Source organism: Nyctereutes procyonoides, unplaced genomic scaffold (assembly GCF_905146905.1).
Source record: "Nyctereutes procyonoides isolate TBG_1078 unplaced genomic scaffold, NYPRO_anot_genome, whole genome shotgun sequence".
Lineage (NCBI taxonomy): Eukaryota > Metazoa > Chordata > Mammalia > Carnivora > Canidae > Nyctereutes > Nyctereutes procyonoides.
In genome coordinates, this window is record NW_026575040.1 from 548,933 (window position 1) to 573,478 (window position 24,546).

Here is a 24,546-nt window from a genome sequence, read left to right on the forward strand (position 1 = left end):
CTCCATGCAGGGAGCCTGACGCAGGACTCGATCCTGGGTCTCCAGGATCACACCCTGGGCTGAAGGTGGCACTAAACCGCTGAGCCACCCAGGCTGCCCATAAAAGTTATTTTTAAAGCAAGAGCACACAACTATGGACAAGGAACCATTAAAGTATGTAAGAAGATTTGGATGGTTATAGTCTTTCAAATTACTAAAAGAATATTCCTGAATTGTCAACTGTAAAGTATCATAAAATCTTGCTTGCATCCTAGAGCTCTCTTACTATACCCTTATAAATTCATGGTCCCTTCTTTACACAGCTTTTACAGCACAGATTGTATTCAATGATATTAATATGTATATAGTTCAAAAAGTACTTTCATTACACTGACTTGTTTGATATAAACCAAATCTCATACTCTTTAAACTATACGATGATGTTAATTAAAACTAAGTTGTGGGCAGCCCTAGTGGCGCAGCGGTTTGGCGCGGCCTGCAGCCTGAGGTGTGATTCTGGAGACCCGGGATCGAGTCCCACATCGGGCTCCCTGCATGGAGCCTGCTCTCCTTCTGCCTGTGTCTCTGCCTCTCTCTGTGTGTCTATGAATAAATAAATAAAATCTTAAAAAAAAAAACAAACCAAAAAACTAAGTTGCATGTGATGTGATCATCAGATTTTTTTTTTTTTTAAGATTTATTCATTCATGAGAGACACACACGGGGAGAGAGAAAAGAAAGAGAGAGAGAGAGAGAGAGAGAGAGAGAGAGAGAGAGAGAGAGGCAGAGACACAGGCAGAGGGAGAAGCATACTCCATGCCGGGAGCCTGACGTGGGACTCGATCCCAGGACCCCAGGGTCACGCTCTGGGCCAAAGGCAGACACTCAACCACTGAGCCTCCCAGGTGTCCCATGATCATCAGTTTAAACCCCTTACTCTAATATCTCATTTTAGACCTTAACCAAAATTATAACCTGAGACTGTTGTGTCTCCCACACAAGGCAGTGATGATAAGAGCTACGTTTTTTTCATTTAAGCAACCCCAGCATCTAGCACAAAGTAAGTGCTTAATAACTATTTGTTGACTGCATAAACAGAGGACACCTTGGCTCAACTTTCTTACAGACTGTTCCCCAATACTGGTCTCCTGACTTCAACTGTTCCCTTTTTGCCTTACCTAGCTAGTCCATCTGTCCCTCAATCCAGTCATGTTGCTGTGGCATCACAATTTTTGCCAGGATCTTCTTGGCAGACGTGAATCTTTTATTTTAGAGAAACAATTCTACAATATGTCTGAATTGGCCCAACTAAAAATATTTCTTCAGGTTGCTGGTGTTGGAGTGTTTTTTTTCTTTTTTCCTTTAATGCAGCAACATTTTCCCCAGCGGCACTGCTTGTTTTCATAGCTCAGTAAAGAAACCTGCCATCCAACTGTGAAATCTGACTGGTTTTGGGCCAATTCATTTAGAGGTTACATGGAGGTAGTGAATGTATTTTTTCAAGTTAGAAGTTAAACCTGTTAAAACTTTTATTACCTTTTATATCAAACTTCCATCTGAATGAATAAAAAAGCTGGAATGTCAGAAGCATCTCTGTCTTCATGAAAGACTAAAGTTCATAATTCAAACTGTGCATTGGTATGCATGAATTAATGTGTCATATTCTGAAATATATGCTCACAGAATCCTTACACAGGGCTTCCCAATATAATCCAAAGCAGCAAGTTAGCTTCGAATGCTTCCTCCATATACCGTATTGTTAACAATTACTGTGGTATTAAGATGCCTCAACCCCAAATATATTTGTCACCAACCTGAGAAAAGGAGCTTTGTCGCCATGAGGGTGGGACATTTAGGGGACCAGGTGAAGCAGAGAGTCAGGGATTAGAAACTTTATAAACTAATTAGATGGTCAGAACCTCATTAAGCTGTCTTCACCCTAAATTTTCTAACTATAGAGAATCAGAGCTGAAAGGGACCTTAGACATCATCAACGAATACCTGTGTTAGATAAAGAAGAGGTGCAGCCAAGACGCATTATGTGGTAAGCTAGGGGCAGAGCTGGGTGGGGTCACATTACTTTCCCTGACACAGCACTGCCTCTCCTACCAGTGGTACAGCTTCAAGCAGTGATCAGCACCTTGTATTACTTTCTACTCGTAGATCTGTGTTAATCTGAATGGTTGAACCTACACACACCGTAACTATATGGAAACTGAGTAAAACCAAAATTTTAAAATAGGAAAATTTTTCTTTTAGGATCATTATTACTGTATACTTACCTTGCTGTCTTTCATCCCAGCTAAATGTTGGATGGCTCCAGATATTCCTACAGCAATGTAAAGCTCCTGAAACAAAAGAGACCATACCATTAATAAATACTTATATATATTATATTGTATCTTCCATAGTATTTGCTATTAGCAATTCAAGTCTTATGCTAAAGATATTTTAAATAAAGTAGATGCAATATGTGTTACTTAAATTATGTTTTCTTCCTTCCCTGATCTAAACCAGTCTTCTCTTTCCTCCAAATTCCTATACTAGTGGGGATATAATAAATATGTGCATAATGAGAATCAATGACAAGTATGTGCCAACCACTGTGCATCAACTGTTTCAATTAATCTCAATTTCCTGTGAGGCAGCACTTTTTGACTGGGCTGCTCATTTAGATACTACACTTTAAACTCATCACTCTGTATATATTCATTTACCATGTATGTGTGTGTGCGATGTATTTTCATATATATACGTACATATGAATATCAGTATATATCTCTATATATACATGCACAATATATACACAATGTACATGTAAACACATATACATATTAAAATTTATTTTGGAGACACCTGAGTGGCTCAGCGGTAGAGCGTCTGCCTTCAGCCCAGGGTGTGATCCTGGAGTCCCAGGATCGAGTCCTGCATCGGGCTCCCTGCATGGAGCCTGCTTCTTCTTCTGCCTATGTCTCTGCCTCATTCTTTCTCGCTCTCAGAAATAAATTAAAATATTTAAAAAAAATAAAAATAAAATATATTTTGACTTGTTTGCCTTCTCATAAAAGGATATTTGTAAAATGATAATTGATATACTTCTTAAACTTCGTATTTAGAAAAAAACAAAAGTACAAATCAGCCTCAAGAGGTTCTAAACACAGACATACACACACGTGCACACACAATCTCCCTAAGAAATACAAAGTTCTTGAAGGAATAGGCTAAATCTCTGTATTTCTAGCTCTTAATAAAAGGGCCTCAGACTGTTGTTTCTAAGGAAAGGTTAATGATGATCTTTGTACCTCCTGATCCTCTGCCCCCAGTAATAACAAAGAGAATGACTACTGGCTGTTGCTCTCTGCCCCTTTATCTGAAAAGTTTATAAAGTGTCCACGTTTGGAAAACTAATAAATGCTTAATTTAATGGAGCTTAGCTGCTCCATTCTGTCTACTAAACATAATTAAGGCTTTAACTGAAAAACGTTTCCCCACACATAAGCTGAGCTCCCCTGCCTTGGGGAGGGGGTTCCCCTACCACATAACCAGACTGATGCTACGGTTTTGTCACAACTGACACTAGTCTCTCCTCAATATGAATACAAACCAATTTCTTCCTCTGTTTCCCAACTGTAAACAGGGGTATAGCCCCAACACTGGAACTTCTTAAAAAAGCTCCCCAGGATACTCTAATGTGCAGCCAGGGTAAGAACCACTAGAGCAGATGATCCCTCAGCTCTTACACAGCTGGAATCCTGTAACTCTTTTCAACAGGACCAGGCCAGGGGATGGGATATGCCCGGGCCTTATCTCTAAGGCATAAAGCGTCTAACTGCTTCTAAAGCAGCAAGATACTACTGTGTACCCTGTAAAAGGAAACAACTTAGTCCCCAAAGTGAGTTAAATCTTCTGAAAATGAGGTGGGCTTGTTTTCCAATTCAACTTGCTCTACAGTTACCACCTAAAAGCCTAAAGGTAAGTAGGTACAATTTGGCTTAAAAAAACCTGTCTTGGGTGGTAGATAGAAAGTAAAATGTATGGGTAAGGATAAAACACATTCCCATGGCTCCATGATTCTATCTTAAACATATGCAGTGTGTCTGTCACGACCATATACATCTGAACAATGCAATAAGGCCCTGATACTATACTTCTCATCAGGCATGGCCACTGCCATGAGAGATAAACAAGCTTCTTTTCTTTGAAAAAGCACCACTATTCTTTATTTAACATTTACAGGTAACTTCAACTGATAATTTTAACATCATTTCAGTTTACTCTAACTAGCATTTCTTAATAAAAGGACCATCATTAAATTGTCAATACTTACTAAATCTCACATTCAGGAAAACCAGGCCAACAAAATCTCCAAAGTAAGTTATTCAGAAAGACAAACATCCAGATAGAAAACTGTCTCAACAGCCACTCTTCCAGTACATTCTCAAAGCAAGCATTGGAAAAGATCAATAGTTCTATAAATGAGTCCTTCTAACATACATGGCCACATTAAAATTCAACAAGTCTTAAAAGCTCCATTTGCATCATAAAATGCTAATAAAAAATGTTGATCATTCTGGCAGTAAACATCTACATAAATATAACATAAATGAAATTTACTTTAAACCCCCTGAGAAATGAGTACCATTGACTTTAACCATAAATGTCACTAAGGAAATAAAGGATTCTGGGCTAAAGCAAACCAAAGGGCCATTCCTGCCTTTCCGACCAGGATAAGTGATCCAAATGGATTCACATGGCCAACAGGGCCTCATTTTGCTGTCTTACAAACATGGTTCTCTGAATAAATATAAAGACGCTGAAACAATAACCAGAAAGAGTCCTGAGATTTGGGCTGCTGTTCTGAGATCTGTTATGAGATCTGATAGCTCTCTTAGGCAGGAAGAGAGACTTTTTTTCTTCTTTTTTAAAAAACATGTACAGGCAATTAGACTATTATCTTAGGATGTTTCCTTATGGCTTAGAAAGCACTTCTGTATTTCAATAATAATAATTAGTATGTATAAAACTCTCCACAGATGCTAATTTATGGAGCACTTTAGACCCTGCTTCACAACATAACAAGGCAGTCCCTGCCCTGAGGCACTTACCTTCTAAAATCAGATAGTAAGCAAGATAATTTGGATAGAAAATCAGATGTGATGTTGGAGGGGCAGCAATTAAGGGTTCAAAAAGAGGTAGGATTAACGGAAGGAGCAGAGAGAAAAGTAAGGAGAGTCCTCAAGATGAAATCCTAGGAGCCTTAACAAAGGGAGGGAATCTAGAAGTGAGATGGATCCACGAACAGGAACAGGCAACACTGCAAATGAAGATGCAAAGCCCCCAGGGCAGTAAGAGGATCAGAGGTTATTCTGAGACGCCAAGAAGGGACAGCACTTAGTTCAACAGAAACAAGGACCAGCAGAGGGCGGCACAAATCCCTCTTTGTCAAAATCCAAAAAGACTATACTGTAGATTCATTGAAAGAACTCGGGGGCAGGGCTCTAAAACAGGTTACAGTGGGCTGAGGTGAACACAGGGCTAGGGCTTGGGAACTGCTGCACCCAGCTTGCAAGAGGAGGGTATCACTGTGCTTAGGAGCCGAGGCTCGAGAATCTCCCTATGTTCAAATTCCAGCTCAGCCACCTGATAGACACGGGACCATGGGCCAGCTGAGAACCCCTACCTCAAAGGGTTCGGTGAGGCTGCAGTCCTTAGCACAGTACCCAGGATCCTAAGACACTACGTGCCTTGAGGTTTGCTCAAATATTGATTCTCTCGGCCCACTGGGTGGCCGGCTGGGCTCCTGGGGTGGCCTCACGGCCAAGCGTCCAGCTGAGCTACCGTGTACACTGAACAGCTCGGAGGGAGGCAGCACTTAGATCATCCTCATTACAGAACTCCTTTTTATTACAGTAATCTTCCAACAGATGGCAATGCAGTAACTTGAGAAAGGGGTACTTTTCTCCTAATTCATACTAAAAATGTGTATGGCCTAGAAGTGCAGGGGAGCCAGAATCCACTGCGGTACAAATGCTGTAATTTTCTACACATGCCGTAACAGGAAAAAGTTGAGAGAGAGACACTAGTTAACTATGATTTGAGCCTTGCTGATACTGCTGCTACATCTCACAGGTCCTGTAGAGACAAGCGTGGCTTTTTGTCCTCAAGACGCTCACAGTCTAACAACATAGGTGAAGGTAAAATAACAGAAGTCTATAATCCAACGAGGGGGAAATAAATCAAAGTATGACAAAGCTCTGGTCTCCCGTGCAAATGCTTTCAGTACCCGCCACTGAGAAGTGCAGGAAGCAGATGGGGGAGGACATTCCCCTGTAGTAATTTCTACCCCCCACCAAACAGGAACCCACTTTTGCAGCGTATCCCATCTGCTCTGGCTCCCTGAGTCCTTTAGACGAAACAAGCTTTTCTTTTTTTCTCTTCAAAACAAGATTTTAAAAGTAGGTTTTATTGGTCCTAATTTAATAATAAACCTTTGTGTCTGACGAACAGAAAGATGACTGGGATGAAATCTAAAGCACTCTTACAGAAATTTAGGCAACCTGTGGAATCAATATGGTTGAATATTCTGATAGGTGACTTGAGTTTTGGTTACTTTCTTTGGAAAGAATGAACATTACTCCTGCTCAACCCAAACCTTGTGCCAGAAACCTGGAATTCCAAGGGGTATTATCTGGGTCCTACTCTCCAGAGACTTTAGTGCAGAAGCAGCTAAGGAGAAAGTGGTCTCTTACTTGCACATTGTGACTTTTGTCTAACACTGTTAACTGCAAAAAATATTTATAATGTGAGACATATCTAATTTTTAAATTTCTATTAGGCACATTAAAGTAAGAAAACAAGTGAAACTAATATTAACAATGCAATCTCAATTCAGACTAATGACATCTCAAGTGTCCCACAGCCACATGTAGCTTCGTGGTTACCACAATGGATAGCACAGATCCAAGATAATTCTATAATAAGCTAAAGAGCAGCTTTCTTGTAAACTCTACAAGGGTACATGGTCTGACAGTCGATCTAAAGATAAAATGACATTAGTCTAATGTGTCTGCTTTGCTTATATGGACTCAGAAGATCATTTATAGGTTTTAAACTCTGACAACTGAAGGAAAAGAAAAATCAGCAGTCTAACAAAGCTGAAAACCAGCATGAAAAGCAGTAAGATTAAACAAGAGAGCAACCAACAGAGTCTCAAATTTTAGGTAGTGTGGACCATTATAAGAAAGCCAGAGGCAGATGAAAACTATTGGCTTAATATAGTAAATTTATACTCTGAAAAACTATCAAATTTTGTCCTCTTGTAAGCTATAATTTTTCTTAAAGCTCTAGAAGGACCTGCAAATTCGTCCTTAAAAACACACTTTAAAAAAAAAAAAGTAAATAATCTGATTTTTTAGAAAAATTTTATTTTTTAAAGATTTTACTTATTTATTCATGAGAGACACAGAGAGAGAGAGAGAGAGGCAGAGACACAGGCAGAGGGAGAAGCAGGCTCCATGCAGGAAGCCCGATGTGGGATTTGATGTCAGGACTCCAGGATCATGCCTTAGGCCGAAGGTAGGCGCTAAACCGCCAAGCCACCCAGGGATCCCTAGAAAAGTTTTTAAATAGAAATTTAAAAATACTTGGAATGAAACACCAAAAAAAGGCAAAGTATATCAGAAAAATTTATAGTTTTAAAATTTTGTATTAGGAAATAAGGATGATAGAAAATGAGTGAGCTGACTGCCTGAGTGGCTCAGTCAGTTAAGCGTCTGCCTACAGCTCAGGTCATGATCCCAGGGTCCTGGGATCGAGTCCTGCATGCTTCTCCCTCTGTCTCTGCATCCCTCTCTCTTTCTCTCATCAATGAATAAATAAAATCTTAAAAAAAAAAAAAAAAAAGAAGAGGAAGAAAGAAAATTCATGAGTTAGGATCTCAACTCAAGAAAGCTGAAAATGAGGGTGCCTGGGTGGCTCAGTCAGTTGAGCTTCTGACTTGGGCTCAGGTCATGATCTCTGGGTCCTGTGATCCAGATCCCTGAAGGGCTCCCTGCTCAGCCAAGAGTCTGCTTGCCTCTCCTCCCTCCCCCTGCTCCTGCTCTCATCAAATAAATAAATAAAATCTTAAAAAAAGAAATTGAAAATACCAAGTATACAAAACCACTACATTTATTCAATCACTATTATAACAAAATAAGTAAGATCAAACAGACGGGTTTGGATTCTCACTGTTCCACATACCCTGTGTTCTTGGGCAAGGTATTTAACCTCTCAAAATCTCATGTGTAAAATGGAGACAAACAACTGTAGTTAATAGGACTGCTGTGATCATTAAATAACACAATGCATGTGAAGTGTTTAAAATAGGTTAGATGTTATTATTCATGTTATTATTACTAAATGATCACAAAATCCTTAAACCAGAAAGCATAAGATAGATAATTATCATCTACATTCCACTGTAAAGTGGCAACCATCACCATCTCAAGGAAGTTATTAATTTGATACAATTCTTCTGGGATAATGTATTGGGAAAGTTTCTTTTTATTGATACCTATCAGTTTCTTTACTGCATACAGTACTAGCTATAAAGTTAGAAATTAGAAATTCTGCCCAACTTTCTAGACAGTGCTGGCTGGCTTAGAAAGTTGGGCTAAATACCTCTGCAAGATTTTTTTTTTTTTAAGATTTTATTTATTTGAGAGAGAGAGAGAGAGAGAGAGAGAGAGAGAGAGAGATCACAAGTCGGGGAGAGGGCAGAGAGAGAAGCAGACTGAGCAGGGAGCCCAATGATGGACTTGATCCCAGAACCCTGGGATCATGATCTGAGCCAAAGGCAGACTGTCCAACTGAGCTACTCAGGTGCCTTCTTTATAAGATTCTAACACAATCTTTTTATAGAGACACATACCCAGATTCAGGTACTAAGACATATCATATTGGTTATATAAAACATACATATGTGGGGTGCCTGGTGGCTCAGTTAGTTAAGTCTTGAGTATTTAGTCTTTAAGTCAAGGCCTTAAGACCAAGCCCCAAGTTGGGCTCCATGCTGGGTGTGGAACCTGCTTCAGAGTCTCTCTCCATGGGATGCCTGGGTGGCTCAGCAGGGGAGTGTCTACCTTTAGCCCAGGGCATGACCGGGGGGCCCCGGGTCAAGTCCCATGTCAGGCTCCCTGCATGGAGCCTGCTTCTCCCTCTGCCTGTGTCTCTGCTTCTCTCTCTCTGTGTGTCTCTCATGAAAAAGAAAGAAAAAAAAAAAAAGATTCTCCTTCTTCCTCTGTCCTTCCCCCCGATTTGCATGCTCTAAAAAGAAAACAGGGCAGCCCGGTGGCTCAGCAGTTGAGCATCTGCCTTTGGCCCAGGGCATGATCCTGGAGACCCAGGATCGAGTTCCATGTCAGGCTCCCTGCATGGAGCCTGCTTCTGCCTCTCTGTCTCATAAATAAATAAAATCTTAAAAATAAATAAATAAATAAATAAATAAATAAATAAATAAATAAATCAAAATCCATACATATACATATATATATAAAGTCGAAATTACATGAGTTTATGATGTAAACTCATACATTCACTTTTTTTCTGGAATTGGACAGTACTCTGCCAGCAGCAACTTCAGATCTGCTTTAAACAAAGTAGAAAAGAAAGATTTAAACATTTACTTTTTTGTTCATATGAAATATGAGTGGAGTAGCAGAAAAGCCAAGCCAAGCCAATATTGCTTCATCTCTTTAAAAATCAGGTTTAGGGGAACCCTGGGTGGCTCAGTGGTTTAGCGCCACCTTTGGCCCGGGGCGTGATCCTGGAGTCCCGGGATCGAGTCCCACGTCAGGCTCCCTGCATGGAGTGCTTCTTCCTCCTCCTGTGTCTCTGCCTCTTTCTCTCTCTGTGTCTACCGTAAATAAATAAATAAATAAATAAATAAATAAATAAATAAATAAATAAATAAATAAATAAATAAATAAATAAAACAAATCAGGTTTAAAGTTTCTTTTCTGACAGTCTCCCTTCCTAGATAGAGCTGGGGAAGGAATAAAAAACTACATTTCTTCAGAGATAAAAAATTTTAAAAGACATCCTATAAGGTAGTTCTAGAGCTCAGAGATCCAATGTTATGTGTTGAAAAACAATATCCCTATGATGGCTTCAGATAGCACGAGTTTTGCAAAATGGCAAGTGCTTTCTCAACTTTTTTACTTAGAAAGCTACAGAAGCATTATCTTAAACAGCAACTGTTACAGCTAAAACACAACACACGTACAGAAGACAAATGCCAGATTAAGAGTTAAATGGAATTTATCACAGCAAATAATGAATGTCTCTGAGAAGTAGATTAACCGAACTATATTTTCTAACTACTGCAAGTCCCCGGTGCATTAGTATTGCTATATTTCATCCTGTTGCTCATTTAAAAGGCCAAACTATTTCCTCTGTTTGCCAAATTGTGTTAACACAGACTAGCTACAAGTCCATCAAAGAGACTGACTCACAGATAAGACTCAGAAATCATTTGCTGCTGTTGATGTTTGTTTTAATTTGTTTAATTTCAGTAACATGTACTGAAAACTAATACTTTCAGATAAAAACTTTGACCTGCTTTGCAATGAAGCCAATACTTGGTTCCAAATGACCTATGGGAAAGGCCCAGAAGCAAAGCCAGAAATGCATTTATGGGAAACAAACAAACAAACAAACAGCATCCTCATCTAGCCTCTGAAGGTTGCTCACATGAATGGACATTCTATGTCTCAGTAGATGGACTTGGTGATGACCAGGCAGAGAATATATCGCTTGGATTTTTTTAGTCAAAGATTCTTTGAAATCCTAAACTCATCTTTAGACCTAAGTGCTTCCATATTCTTTCTACAGCCCCACCTTTTTCCCCAGAGGCCAAGTAAATTGTTTTCTTCACAACGGTCTAGTTACAGTATACCCAAAGCAGATGGCACTTTATACCACTAGCATATACTTACTTCATTCTGTACCTCACTATTTTTATTCAAAATACAAATTTAATAACCCACTTGCTCAAATGTAAAGTTAAAAGATTTTTTTTCTTTTTAAAGATTTTATTTATTTATTCATGAGAGACGCAGAGAGAGAGAGGGAGAGAGAGAGGCAGAGATATGAACAGAGGGAGAAGCAGGCTTGGGAGCCCAACATGGGACTTGATCCTGGGACTCCAGGAACACACCCTGGGCCAAAGGCAGGCACTAAACCATCGAGCCACCCAGGCATCCCAAGTTAAAAGATTATTTTAAATAATAAGAACATGAACTGTATTATGACCTGCAATTCAAAAGTTTAAATGTAAGCCAGAAAAAGTGAAATTTCCACTCTTAACCCTTTAGTACTGTTTTTTTTAATTGCAAATTGACTACATTGGACCTGAAATAAGTTTTCTTAGTATAATTTTTATAATAAAATATAACTTTTAATATTTAACTATTTTGCGATTAAATGTGTATTATTTACCTAATTTGCTTCCATGCTAATTCACAGATTTTCCATTGTGGGAAAATATTCTTCAAGCATATTTGAAAAATCTTAAAAAAAAAAAAAAGGGGGGGATGCTTGGGTGGCTCAGGGCGTGATCCCAGAGTCCTAGGATCGAGTCCCTTGTTGGGTTTCCTGCATGGAGCCTACTTCTCCCTCTGCCTGTGTCTCTGCCTCTCTCTGTGTGTCTCTCATGAATAAATAAAGTCTTTAAAAAAAATTTTTTTTGGAATAATAGAAAGCCAAGTTTATTATTATATACATTGCTAAAATTAGTCAGATGATTAATTTACACTGAAATATTTGGGTATATGCCATCAGAACACTCAGATATAGAATCAGTCTATTACAAAGCTTTGCATTTTTAGCAGGTCAAATAAGTTTGATTAACAAATTTCTTGTCAGCAAGGTTTTTTAATTGATCTAAATCAGTTAGAACATGCTAAACTATTATATACCTATGTAGAATTTTGGAATAGTAAGGGACCCCTAAGATTATCTATGTAATCACTTTGTCTTATGAAAAAATTGAGGCCCACAAAACAGAGATGGCACTAGAACCCGACTTCCAAGCAGCATTCTCTTCCCTCAGCAAGCTGTCTCCTTCCTAAAATTAGTAAGAGTTAGGCCATTGCTTCTGCATAACATTTTTTGATCTTTACTCTAAAATTCTTAAGATAAAGTTCTATGCCAATGACCTCATAAGAGCTACAAAGTGACCGGGGAAAAGTAAAGTTTATTTAAAAAAAAAAAAAAAAGGCAACCAGAGTTGTGAAGTTCAGCCCAAGTTACACAAAGACTCCTTTCAGTGCCTTCTAAAGTTACAAGGATTTTAGTGGAGCTAGTAATGTGGTAAAGGAAGAAAATAATAAGTTTACTATTCATCCAACCTAACTAGAGACCCTCTATGTAATCTCACTTCAAGGAAATGGAATACACTGTGTCCCAAACACCATACCATTTCCCAAGTCCCTTTTCAGACTTGCTACTATCAATATAGAACATTATATGTTAATTATATATGTGTGTATATATTTGCATATATAACAATTAGACTAAGTTGTTCAAATGTTCTTTTGTACAGGATCTTAAGTACTTGGGACACCTGGGTGGCTCAGCGGTTAAGCATCTGCCTTTGGCTCAGGGTGTGATCCTGGAGTTCCAGGATCAGGTCTCACATCGGGCTCCCTGCATAGAGCCTGCTTCTCCCTGGGCTTGTGTCTCTGCCTCTCTCTCTCTCTGCGCCTCTCATGAATAAATAAATAAAATATTTAAAAAAAAAAAGATTTTAAGTACTCCTATCTTTGGCCCTAAAGTGAACAAAAGGACTGAAACACGTATGCTAAATGATCGATTATCCATTAAATAAACATTTCCTTGTATTACAGTGTCTTATCTTCTCTGACATTCATGTGCATGTTTATCACATCTGAAGCTATACATTAGAAAACAAATTAGCATTTACATGAAAGAACCAACAATATAACTAGAATAAGAATAGAAATTTAGAATAACTTTCTTTCAAGTTACCACACAAAGACAGCTACAATAATGATCTGTTGTCTACTCATTGATTTTCATGTCAGCTGTTAAACTAGACTGACTGCTTGTAAGAGATGTCAATTTATCCTAACAGTAGCATGCTTTTAAGCAGTTATATATGTAAAAAGAGTTCAACACTCTCCAAAACTTAAAAATTTCAACCTTATATATAAAATAGCAATGAATAACAAACTTCACTGGTATTGGTCCTCTGGAATAAATGTTTAAAGAAATCAGTCTAATAAAAATTAGCTAAGAAATAAAATCATTTGGTTACACTTTAACTCAAAGATACAATCAGAACTAATTCTTAGCAAATAAGTTTTTAGCCACTGCACAACTGAACAGTTTATAGCACCTAACCCCAGTTTATAAGTTCTACAACTTTTTCCTTTGTCATTTTAAGCTTCATGGTAAGGACTCTGATCATCCAGGCCACGTAATTACCTTTAAGAAGCATGCTTAGGGTGTTTTCTGGACTGCAGGTCCATACAGCATTTCTCTCTGCCCTCTCGGGAATAGAACATCAATTGCTTTCAGCTAAATGCACTCACATATGAATATTTTAGTACAATTTAATGCTTCTATACTAACCCCAAAGGAATAGAGCATCAATTTGCGAACACAGTTCTCTTGGAGTTAAAAGCCAAGCTGGATAATGCAGTATGAAAGGGCTTGTCAGTCTTTAGCTTTTTAGCAAGTCAGAAGAGCAGTCCATAAATTCAGTCCCAGCAGTATACAAATAACTCTATAAAGTCTGTTTCTACACAGACTTTTCAACATTAGAGAATTTTCAAAAGAGAACCCCCAAAACAAAATGTCCTCTATTGCAAAATCCCCCAAAACTGCTTGCTCACCTGGCAACTATTCATTTACTCTCAAAGTTGTGAACAGACCACAGCTCTGTTAGTAAAATACCAAAATATAGATAAAGTAATCTATTTCCACTAAGAAGTTGCACTAAGTGTAAAAACACATTTCCCTGGAAGCAGGTAACAGATTCTTTAATGACTGCGGTATGCTTATGTGTTTGGATGCGTAAGAAAGTTAAGTCACAAACAGAGCTTCTAAAAGGCAATCCAGAGAAAAATGTAAAACAGGAACTACCATAAAATATGCCAAGGCTTACAAAGTCATTGGAATTAAATTTTGGTCATAGCATAAACAGTCATTCCAGTAAGCTCAATAAATACTAATTAATGTCCTCACAAAATCCAATGAGACTATCAAATATGAATTATAGAAATAACATTTCAATACCTGTTCATGATTTCAAAACAAAAATTATCTCTTAGCAAACAAGGATTTATAACTATAAAAATAACCAACATACTTCTACTATATGCCAGGTATGGTTTTAAGTGTTTTATATATCACTTATTCTATCTTTACAATTACCCATGAGATAGAGACTATTATCACCATGATATAGTTGAGAAAACTGTGGCACATAGAAGTCAAGTGAAGTTATACAAGCAAGCAAACAATTATTATATGACAACTATTATAGAAAATTTCTTTAATCTCATAAAAGATACCTACTAAAAAGAGATAGCAAACATCATACCTAGTGGTGAAACCTATTAGAAATTACTGAAAAATAAGAGGCAGGATGTTTATCGTCATCACTTCTATTAACAATGTCCAGGGAGCCACAGCTGACATGGTAAGAAAAAAAATAAAGGATAAAACAAAATTTCATTATTCCCAGAAGACATGACTGTGTATGTACCACACCCAAGAATTATTCCCAGAAGACATGACTATGTACAGCACCTAAGAATTTATAAATGAATAAAAGCAATGTATAAACATAAACTGCATTCTTATTTACCTATCTACATTTATAAAGAAATTATAAACTACCTAAAAAAATAATGTTGTACAGAAGACTAAATATTGCAAAGATGTCAACACCCCCCAAATTAATCTATGCATCCATAGTTCCTCACTTGAAGAATTTCTGCTTCTGAGTATTTGCTACAATTTGTACTTTTTTTTTAAGATTTTATTTATTTATTCATGAGAGACACACACACACAGAGAGAGAGAGAGAGGCAGAGACACAGGCAGAGGGAGAAGCAGGCTCCATGCAGGGAGCCCGATATGGGACTTGATCCCGGAAACCTAGGATCCTGCCCTGGGCTGAAGGCAGACGCTCAACCACTGACCCACCCAGGCGTCCCATTTTTCTCTTTAAAAAAAATAAAATACAGATTTGGGTTCTGTGAGTTTTCAGTAATTGTGTACAATTTCAAGAACCACAATAAATCTGATATGACAAACCTACATTTCCAACCAAAATTTCAATTGTGGGATTTGACAAACTAATTCTAAAACTGCAAGAGAATGGTAGAGAGCCAAGAATAACTAAGACAGTTCTGGAGAAGAACAGAGGAGAGGAGAATTGTCCAACTAGATACTTTTATTATTACAGCTTTAGGTATAATACTGGTACAATGACAAACATCTGACTGATAGGCCAGAACAGAGACCTGAGAAATAGACCTGTCCATGTGTATAAACATGTACAAGGTGACACTAGGGACCGGCGGAGGAGAAAGAGAGTATGTAACCAAAAGTTAGTTGGTTAGTCATATGAGAATAAAACAATACCTACTTCACACCAAGCATAAAAACCAAAGCAAGTAGATTAAAAACCAAAATGTAAAAAGCAAACTTTATAGGTTTTAGAAAAAAATACAGGTGAATATCACTATGACCCTATCTTAGGAAAGATTCCTTAAACAAGACACAGACAGTAGATATTACAAAGGAAAAAAATAAGCTCAACCACATTAAAACTAAAAGATTCTGTGTATCAAAAGACATATTTAAAAGGAGGCTAAAAACTGATTTAAAATGTATGCAACTGGGATCCCTGGGTGGCGCAGCGATTTGGCGCCTGCCTTTGGCCCAGGGCGCGATCCTGGAGACCCGGGATCGAGTACCACATCAGGCTCCCTGCATGGAGCCTGCTTCTCTCTCTGCCTGTGTCTCTGCCTCTCTCTCTCTCTCTCTCTCTCTCTCTCTCTCTCTCTCTCTCTCTGTGTGACTATCATAAATAAATAAAAAAAAAAATTAAAATAAAATAAAATAAAATGCATGCAACACATATAACCAACAAAAGAGTACCCCAAATATATTAAAAACTTCCAAGAATTGATAAGAAAAAAAACAATTCAATAGAAAAATGGGCAAGAAGATACGAACAGGAAATTCAGAGAGAAAAAAAAAAAAACCACATTAATGGAGATTTAGAATATAAAGATACCTCACTAATGACCAGGGAAAAGCAAAAAACAGATTTCATCCCCATCAAACTAGCAAAGCTTTTTAAAAACAAAACTGTGGTAAATATACATAATATAAAATTTACCATTTTAATCACTGTTAAGTACAGTTCTGTAGCATTAAGTATATTTGCCTTCTTGTGCAATCATCACTGTCTCCAGAACACCTTCTATCTCCAGAACGGCAAAACTTTAAAAAACCAAAATACCAAAGTTCAAAGAGGATGAGAGGTAAGTTTTTATAAACTACTGAGTATAAACAGCCACTTGGGTAGACCCTTCATCAATATGTGGTAGGCTGGATATTTCCTCTAATTGAGCAGTTTCACTCTCAGGCATACTTCTCTAGGGAAACACTAACATACACAGAGACATAAGAATCTTCAAGTACGGATGCCTGGGTGGCTCAGTGGTTGAGCGCCTATCTTTGGCTCAGGGTGTGATCCGGGACTTTAGGGATCGAGTCCTGCATCGGGCTCCCTGCATGGAGCCTGCTCTCCCTCTGCCTGTGTCTCTGCCTCCCTCTGTGTTTCTCATGAATAAGTAAATAGAATCTTTAAAAGAAAAAAAAAAAGAATTTTCAAGTTACATTATTTGTAACAGCAAGAATTATAGACTAAATAAGCATCCATTATTAAAGAAATGAGAAAAGTATGACATATTTATATAATAGGACACCATACATTTGTGTGAAACACAAATGAAGCAAAACTGCTACCTGGGGATGCCTGGGTGGCTCAGTGATTGAGCATCCACCTTTGGCTCAGGGCGTTATCCTGGGGCCCTGGGATCGAGTCCCACATCGGGCTCTGTGTGAGGTGCCTGCTTCTCCTTCTGCCTGTGTCTCTGTCTCTCTCTCTCTGTGTATCTCATGAATACATAAATAAAATCTTAAAAAAAAACCCGCTACCTAAAATATAATGGATGAAATCTTACAAACATTAGACTAAAAAACATAAAGAAAACACACAATATGCTGTTGATATAAAGTTTTAAAAATGTATACAAAACAATGTTACCTATCAATGTTTCCCAACTTTTTTATACTATGGCACAGACGATGGTAGCATGTGTATGGTACACTGGGCTAAGTGAACAAGGCTAGTCATAATGTCTCCTGTTCCAAAGGCTGAGAGGATCAACATCTCAGCAGACTTGTAAATCATTCATGGTACTCAAGTTGAAAAGTTGAGCTATACACTGTTTAGGGAACTGTAGATATACAGTACAAGTAAAATGTATTGAAATCATCATCAAATTTAGGTAATGGGTACTTTTCAGGGAAAGGAAGGACATGTATTAAAGTACATAGGGGCTTTCGAGTGTATTATAATGCTGTTTCTTAAATTCGGTAGTAAAAGGTGTATACGGTATTCTTTTTATGTATTACATATATATTATATAATGTATATATATTAAATAAATAGAAAATAATGGGAAGAACAGTGGATTTAGCAAATGTAAGCAATTTTTTCAAGCTCAGCCTACCAAGAGAGATGAAAAGGGAGGTAGCTACTGGGAAAAAGAGGCTGCTGGGTCGACAAAGAATTTTCCTTTTTAACATTATAAAAAAGGAGCCAGTAGAGAGGGAGAGGCTCTAAAAAACCCAGAACAGGGGGGTAAATAATGGGATACTGTGCCAAAGGAGGTAGAGGTAATGGGATCCAAGAACATAGGTAGAGAGATTAGCATTCAATTAGAAAAGAAAGGCTCAGCTCTTTGATGTATATAAGGAAGTGGTATTGTATTGCTTTTACAGAGAGGACAGTAAGTTGACTTGTGAAGTAGAAGGAAAGATCAGTGCCTGAGAATAAGGGAAACAGTACTAAATAAGGAGTTCTAAAACTTGGTACAGTTTAAGGTAATGTTGATATATACTAACAGAGGGCAAAATCAAAATTCAGTTCAGGTAGATCTATTTGTGGGGAACCGAGACTATGTAATCCATCAGTTTTTCCTGGACAAATGGTTTTTAAAATGTGCTCAGGGCTCCAGTCATTCTGCAGAAGGGCCACAGAGACTCTTTCAGAAAAATGGGAAGGAAAAGAGCTTCATTAGCAGCAGCACTCTAGATTACACCACTTCACTGCAACTCCACTTTTCCTGTTATGCATGAGGCTTCCTGACAAGAAATGTTCTACAACTAAATCACTACTCTGAAACTTTATCCTGGAAAAGCCAGAGCAAGCCCCAAACCAAATTTGGCTCCTTATGGAAATGCACTTAAATATTAGGCAATGGCTGACATTGAGGGGATTAAAAAAAAAAAAAAAGCCCTATGAAACCACTGTCCTTTTTATAGTAAAGACAGTAAGGACATTGTTGAGGATGTTAATCAATAGTGTCTTCTTTAGAAGGACTCAAGGGATAAATCTCTCTCTCTGATCTCCATACAGGCCAAATTATGCTTCCCATGTGCAATCAGTTTGTTTTTTACTTTAGGGACACTGTAAACCAGAACATTGATCTTGTTTCCCAATATGACCAAGGTTCTAGAAAACCTAGTGCCAAACGTGCAGACTAGATCTAGCAAACGGACAGAATACAGAATTTATTTTCTTTAAAATCTCTCTCCTAGTTTTAACATATCTCCAACCTTTATCTTTCATCTGAGTTTCCTCAAGACCAAATTCTCCCTAAGAGACAAAAGGCAGTTTGACAATTATAGGTAGGGGAGTGGAGAATAGGAATAGGAACACTAAGAAAGCCCCAGCCCTGAAGCCTGGGTACAGAAGGCCTAAGACTGAGGTTAAATAAGAAGTGAGAGTTACTCCTTACTACTACCACAAGACTAAAGGTTAAAGAGTGATGACAACGGAATGCCATACCTGACCCTAAACTGGACTCTGTATGGAGACGGGACAATACTATAATGAACACTACAAAGCTAAATGACAGAACTGGAATATCCTATTAGAATATGGAAAATGAATTAGAATTTAAACTTACAAAATCCAAATATAGGATGTACATGTAACTTTGGTTATTTAAGAGGATATTTCTTTTCTTAGAAAACACACACTAAAGGGACACCTGGGTGGCTCAATTAAGTGCCTGACTCATGACAGGTCATGATCTCACGTGTTATGCAACTGAGCCCCACTTTGGGCTCTGCACTTTGCAGAGTCTGCTTGAGATTCTCGCTCCCTCTCCCTCTGCCTCTCTCCTGACTGGTGCTCAACTCTCTCTCTCTCTCAAGTAAATAAAAATAATACAACTAAAATATTTAGGGGTCATGATGCTACTGTTGTATGCTCAGGAAAAAAACTATGTATATATGTGTATAATATACACACTGTACTATTTTTAATTTTCAACTTTTTGTAAGTTTGAAATTATTATTTTTTAAAGATTTTATTTATTTATTCGAGAGAGAGAGAGAGAGGCAGAGGGAGAAGCAGGCTCCATGCAGGGAACCCAATTCAGGACTTGATCCCGGGACCCCAGGATCACGCCCTGGGCCAAAGGCAGGCACTAAACCACTGAGCCACCCAGGGATCCAAGTTTGAAATTATTTCCAAACAAAGAGTTAATTAAAAAATAAAGAGTAATATAGACGAATTTGTTGTAATAGTGAGCTGTAAGATTAGTGGTTCCCCATCATGGGTATGAATTCTTGCAGGGAATATGAATCCATAAACATACCAGAAATTGTTCTCCAAACATGTTCAATAATCTTCCATATGCATGTGTAAACTGCTAAGAATGATAAAATAAAAATTTATTTAAAAGTATAACTAGGGATCCCTGGGTGGCGCAGCGGTTTGGCGCCTGCCTTTGGCCCAGGGCGCGATCCTGGAGACCCGGGATCAAATCCCACGTCGGGCTCCCGGTGCATGGAGCCTGCTTCTCCCTCTGCCTGTGTCTCTGCCTCTCTCTCTCTCTCTCTCTCTGTGTGACTATCATAATTGAATAAAAAAAAAAAATTAAAAAAAAAATAAAAGTATAACTAAATTCACAGCATCTTTTGGGTATTATATATTTTCATACTTTCTCAAACAATCGATAAAAGTAAAATTGTTTCGTGAGGATAATAAAATTTGCCTTTGTGTCCCTTTACTTGAATAGGGAACTTCTAACTATTTTTATCAGCAAGAACCGTGTGATGCTTTCCATAGCTATTACCAAATGGCAACCAAACAGAATGTAGGATCTTCAAAGAATATAAAGTTGAGAGGAATGTGAATAGAAAAAATCAAGCTTTAAAAGATTCAAGAGGTTTCAATGGCACAGAACAAAATCCCAAAATTCTTTTAAGATTTCATTTACTTGAGAGAAAGAGAGAGCGTGCGTGCACACAAGCCCACACAAGCAGGGGGAGCAGCAGAGGACAGGGAGAAGCAGGCTGTCTGCCAAGCAGAGGACCCAAGCGATCCCAGGACCCTGGGATCATGACCTGAGCCAAGGGCAGATACTTAACCGACTGAGCCACCCAGGTGCCCCAACAAAAACCCAAATTTAATAAAATGTTCAGCTTTAAACACAAAGAACACTTCATTATTATTAGACAAGGGAGACATGGTTTAATTGTAGGCAACAAAATATGGGTGAAGGAGAAGACTGAGTTTGGATGTCCACAAGTGTAATACATGCCAACAGTGGGATACGCTTGCCAAGGACCTAATGCAGTATTAAGTAGCATTAATTAAAGTATCATTTAAGAAGATAATAATCTAATTCCGTACTCGTATCTGAGCACATGTGAAATACCGCATTTGATTCTGGGCCTTAGGACTGCTGCTCATGGTCCTGAGGGAACTGCTCGTTATCAGACTAAACCTTCTTCCAGAGATAAATTATAAAACCTTGTTAAAATACAGACACAGTAACTATTTAAATATTTTGGAGATCAACCAAGACAACCAGAAGGCGGAATTCTGTAAGGGAGGGAGGCACAAAAGGATGAGCCTACCTTATACCTCTACTTTCTCCCTTGGGGCATCTGCAGATTTCCCACAGAGGATAAAAACCAATCAGAACGCAGACACTTGGATAGAAACCCACAGTCTCAATAGCTGAGAAAACACACAGAAACAGTTTGTGGCTGCCACATTAGCTGGAAAGGAAGGAAAAAAATTCTAGAGAGAACCACAAACTCTACATATGTACTCTGCTTAGACCCTGGTGACCGCCACCTTAGGCATGTGGGAGGTGGCTTCTCAGCCACCCTGGCTAGTACTGAAACAGAAGACAGAACCTGGAGTTTTGGTGCTGTTTTGTGTTTTAGTTGCATTTGTCCAGAATCAATACCAAGTAATCACCAAAGAATTTCATTATATGGATGCTTGCCAACAAATAAAAATGGTGCTGAAATAAATATACAGGGTTAAATAACTTTTTTGAATCTCGTTATTTATTGTGGAAAAACTGTACTGACTTTTGCAGTCATGATGCAAAAAAGCAACAGTGGGTAAGACTACTATTTGCATTAGACCAGGCAGCTGCACCAAAATGAACTAGTTGTCGCTGCACTCCTCACAACTACATACTCAGTTTTAGATTAGATTTTTTTTTTTATTCATAGAGACAGAGAGAGAGAGAGGCAGAGACACAGGCAGAGGGAGAAGGAAGCATCATACAGAGAGCCTGATGTGGGACTCGATCCAGGGTCTCCAGGATCACACCCTGGGCTGCAGGCGGTGCTAAACCGCTGCGCCACTGGGGCTGCCCCATACTCAGTTTTTAAAAAAACCTGAAAAGGGATGCCTGGGTGGCTCAGTGGTTAAGCATCTGCCTTTGGCTCAGGGTGTGATCCCGGAGCTCCGGGATCGAGTCCCACATTGGGTTCCCTTCATGGAGCCTGCTTCTCCCTCTGCCTGTGTCTCTGCCTCTCTCTCTCTCTCTCTCTCTCTCGAATAAATAAATCTTAAAAAAATTAAAAACCTGAAAAATAAAAAGCTGGTTTCACTTACTATTGTTTAAAACAAAAAGATTTTATTTATTTGTTCATGGGAGACACAGAGAGGCAGAAACACAGGCAGAGGGAGAAGCGGGCTCCATGCAGGGAGCCTGACGTGGGACTCGATCCCAGGTCTCCAGGATCATGCCCTGGGCTGAAGGCGGCGCTAACCTGCTGAGCCACCCGGGCTGCCCAAAATTTGAGCTTTTAAGTGATAATCAGAATTCTAAAACACTTATAACCATAAATATGAAGTTTAAAGACCCTTCTAATGAGATGAGTGACATTAATGGACCTGACTTTTTGAGACTGATAATACGTGTCAATGTTTGGGAGATCTGCAAAACTCAGTAAACCATTACAGCTTTGGGGATATTGTGGGTTCAGTTCCAGACCACCACAATCAAGCAACAAATATCACAGTAAAAAGCCTGTCAAATTAATTTTTTGTTTTCCAGTGCATGTTCACCCTGTATTATAGTCTATTAAGTGTGCAATAATACGTATGTCAAAATAATGTACAGACCGTAATTCAAAAGTACTTTATTGCTAAAAGATGCTAACTATCAGGTGAGCTTTTCACAAGTCATAATCTTGTTGCTGGTGTAGGGTCTTGCTTGATGTGACTGCTGACTGATCAGGGTGGTGGCTGTTGAAGGCTGGGGTGGTTGTGGCAATTTCTTAAAATAAGACAATAGTGCAGTTTCCCAAATCAGTTGACTCTTCCTGTCATGAACAATTTCTCTATAGCATATGATGCTTTTTAATTTTATCCACAATACAACTTTTACCAAAATTCCTTATTAACTAACTCTATGTCATGTTATAAATCCTCTGTTGCCAACAATCTTCACAGCATCTTTACCAGGATCAGTTTCTGTCTCAAGAACTCACCCACTTTGCTCACTGATAAGAAGCAACTCCTCATCCATTAAAGTTCTATCATGTGATTACCACAATTCAGTCCCATCTTCAGGCTCCATCCACATCTAATTCTAGTTCTCTTGCCATTTCCACCACATCTGCAGTTACTTCCCCAAGTCTTGAACTCCTCAAAAGTCCTCCATGAGGGCTGGAATCCACTTTCTCCAAAATTCTGTTAATGTTGGTATTCTGACCTCTTCCATGAATCATGAATGTTCTTAATAGCATCGAGAATGCTGAATCCTTTCTGGAAGGCTTTCAATTTACTTTCCCCAGATCCATCAGAAGAATCACTATCTATGGCACCTAGAACCTTACAAAATGTATTTCTTAAACAATAAGACTTGAAAGTCAGAATGACTCCTTGATCCATGGGCTACAGAACAGATGCTGTGTTAGCAGGTATGAAAACAACACTCGTCTTGTACATCTTCTAATCAGAACTCTTGGGTGACCAGGTGCATTGCTGAACAGTAACATTTGAAGGAAATCATTTTTTCCTGAGGTCTCCATGGTAGGCTTAAAATATTCAGTAAACCATATTATAAACAGATGTGCTGTCATCCAGACTTTGTAGTTCCATTTACAGAGCACAGGAAGAATAGTTTTTACTTAATCCTTAAGGGCCCTAGAATTTTCAGAATGATAAATGAGCAATGGCTTCAACTTAAAGTCATTACCTGCATCAGCCCCTAACAAGAGAGTCAGCCTGTCCTTAGAGGTTTTAAAGCCAGACATCCATTTCTCCTCTCTATGAAAGTCCTAGATGGCGTCTTCTTTCAGTAAGACAATTTTGGGATCCCTGGTGGCTCAGTGGTTGAGCTTTGGCTCAGGGCGTGATCCCGGAGGGCGTGATCCCGGAGTCCTGGGATCCAGTCCCACGTAGGGCTCCCTACGAGGAGCCTGCTTCTCTCTCTGCCTGTGTCTCTGCCTCTCATGAATAAATAAATACGATCTTTAAAAAATAATAAAAAAATAACGTGAGAGATGTGTACAATTCTTCCTTTCACTTGAACACTGAGGAGGCCACTAAGGGATTATTAACTGGCCTAATTTCAATATTGCTGTGTCTCAGAAAATAGTGAAGCACAAGGAGGGGGAGATAGATGAGGCAACAGCCAGCCAGTGAAATAGTCAAAACCCATACAACATTCATCTATCTATTAAATTAACTGCCCTATATGGGTGAGGTTCATTGTGTCCCAAAATAATTAAAATAGTAATATCAAAGATCTCTGATCCCAGATCACCGTAACAATATAATAATAATGAAAACTTGGAACTATTGTAAGAATTACCAAAATGTGACACAAAGTGAGCAAATGCTATTGAAAAAATAGCACTAATAGACTTGCTCAACGCAGGGTTGCCACAAACCGTTAATTCATTAAAAAAAACTCCACATTTCAG

General features: G+C 38.5%; 1 protein-coding gene across 2 annotated transcripts in view; it reads right to left on the bottom strand.

Moving 5' to 3' along the window:
• ETFA (electron transfer flavoprotein subunit alpha) overlaps positions 1 to 24,546 on the bottom strand; it is an 83,057-nt gene that overhangs the window by 14,906 nt on the left and 43,605 nt on the right. The window contains exon 10 of one of the 2 annotated variants that reach the window (XM_055319850.1): positions 2,262 to 2,327. In XM_055319850.1, the coding sequence (XP_055175825.1) occupies positions 2,262 to 2,327 (66 nt within the window). Of the gene's footprint in view, positions 1 to 2,261; positions 2,328 to 22,667; positions 24,092 to 24,546 lie in introns of those variants that run through there. The other variant, XM_055319851.1, reaches the window with a different exon arrangement.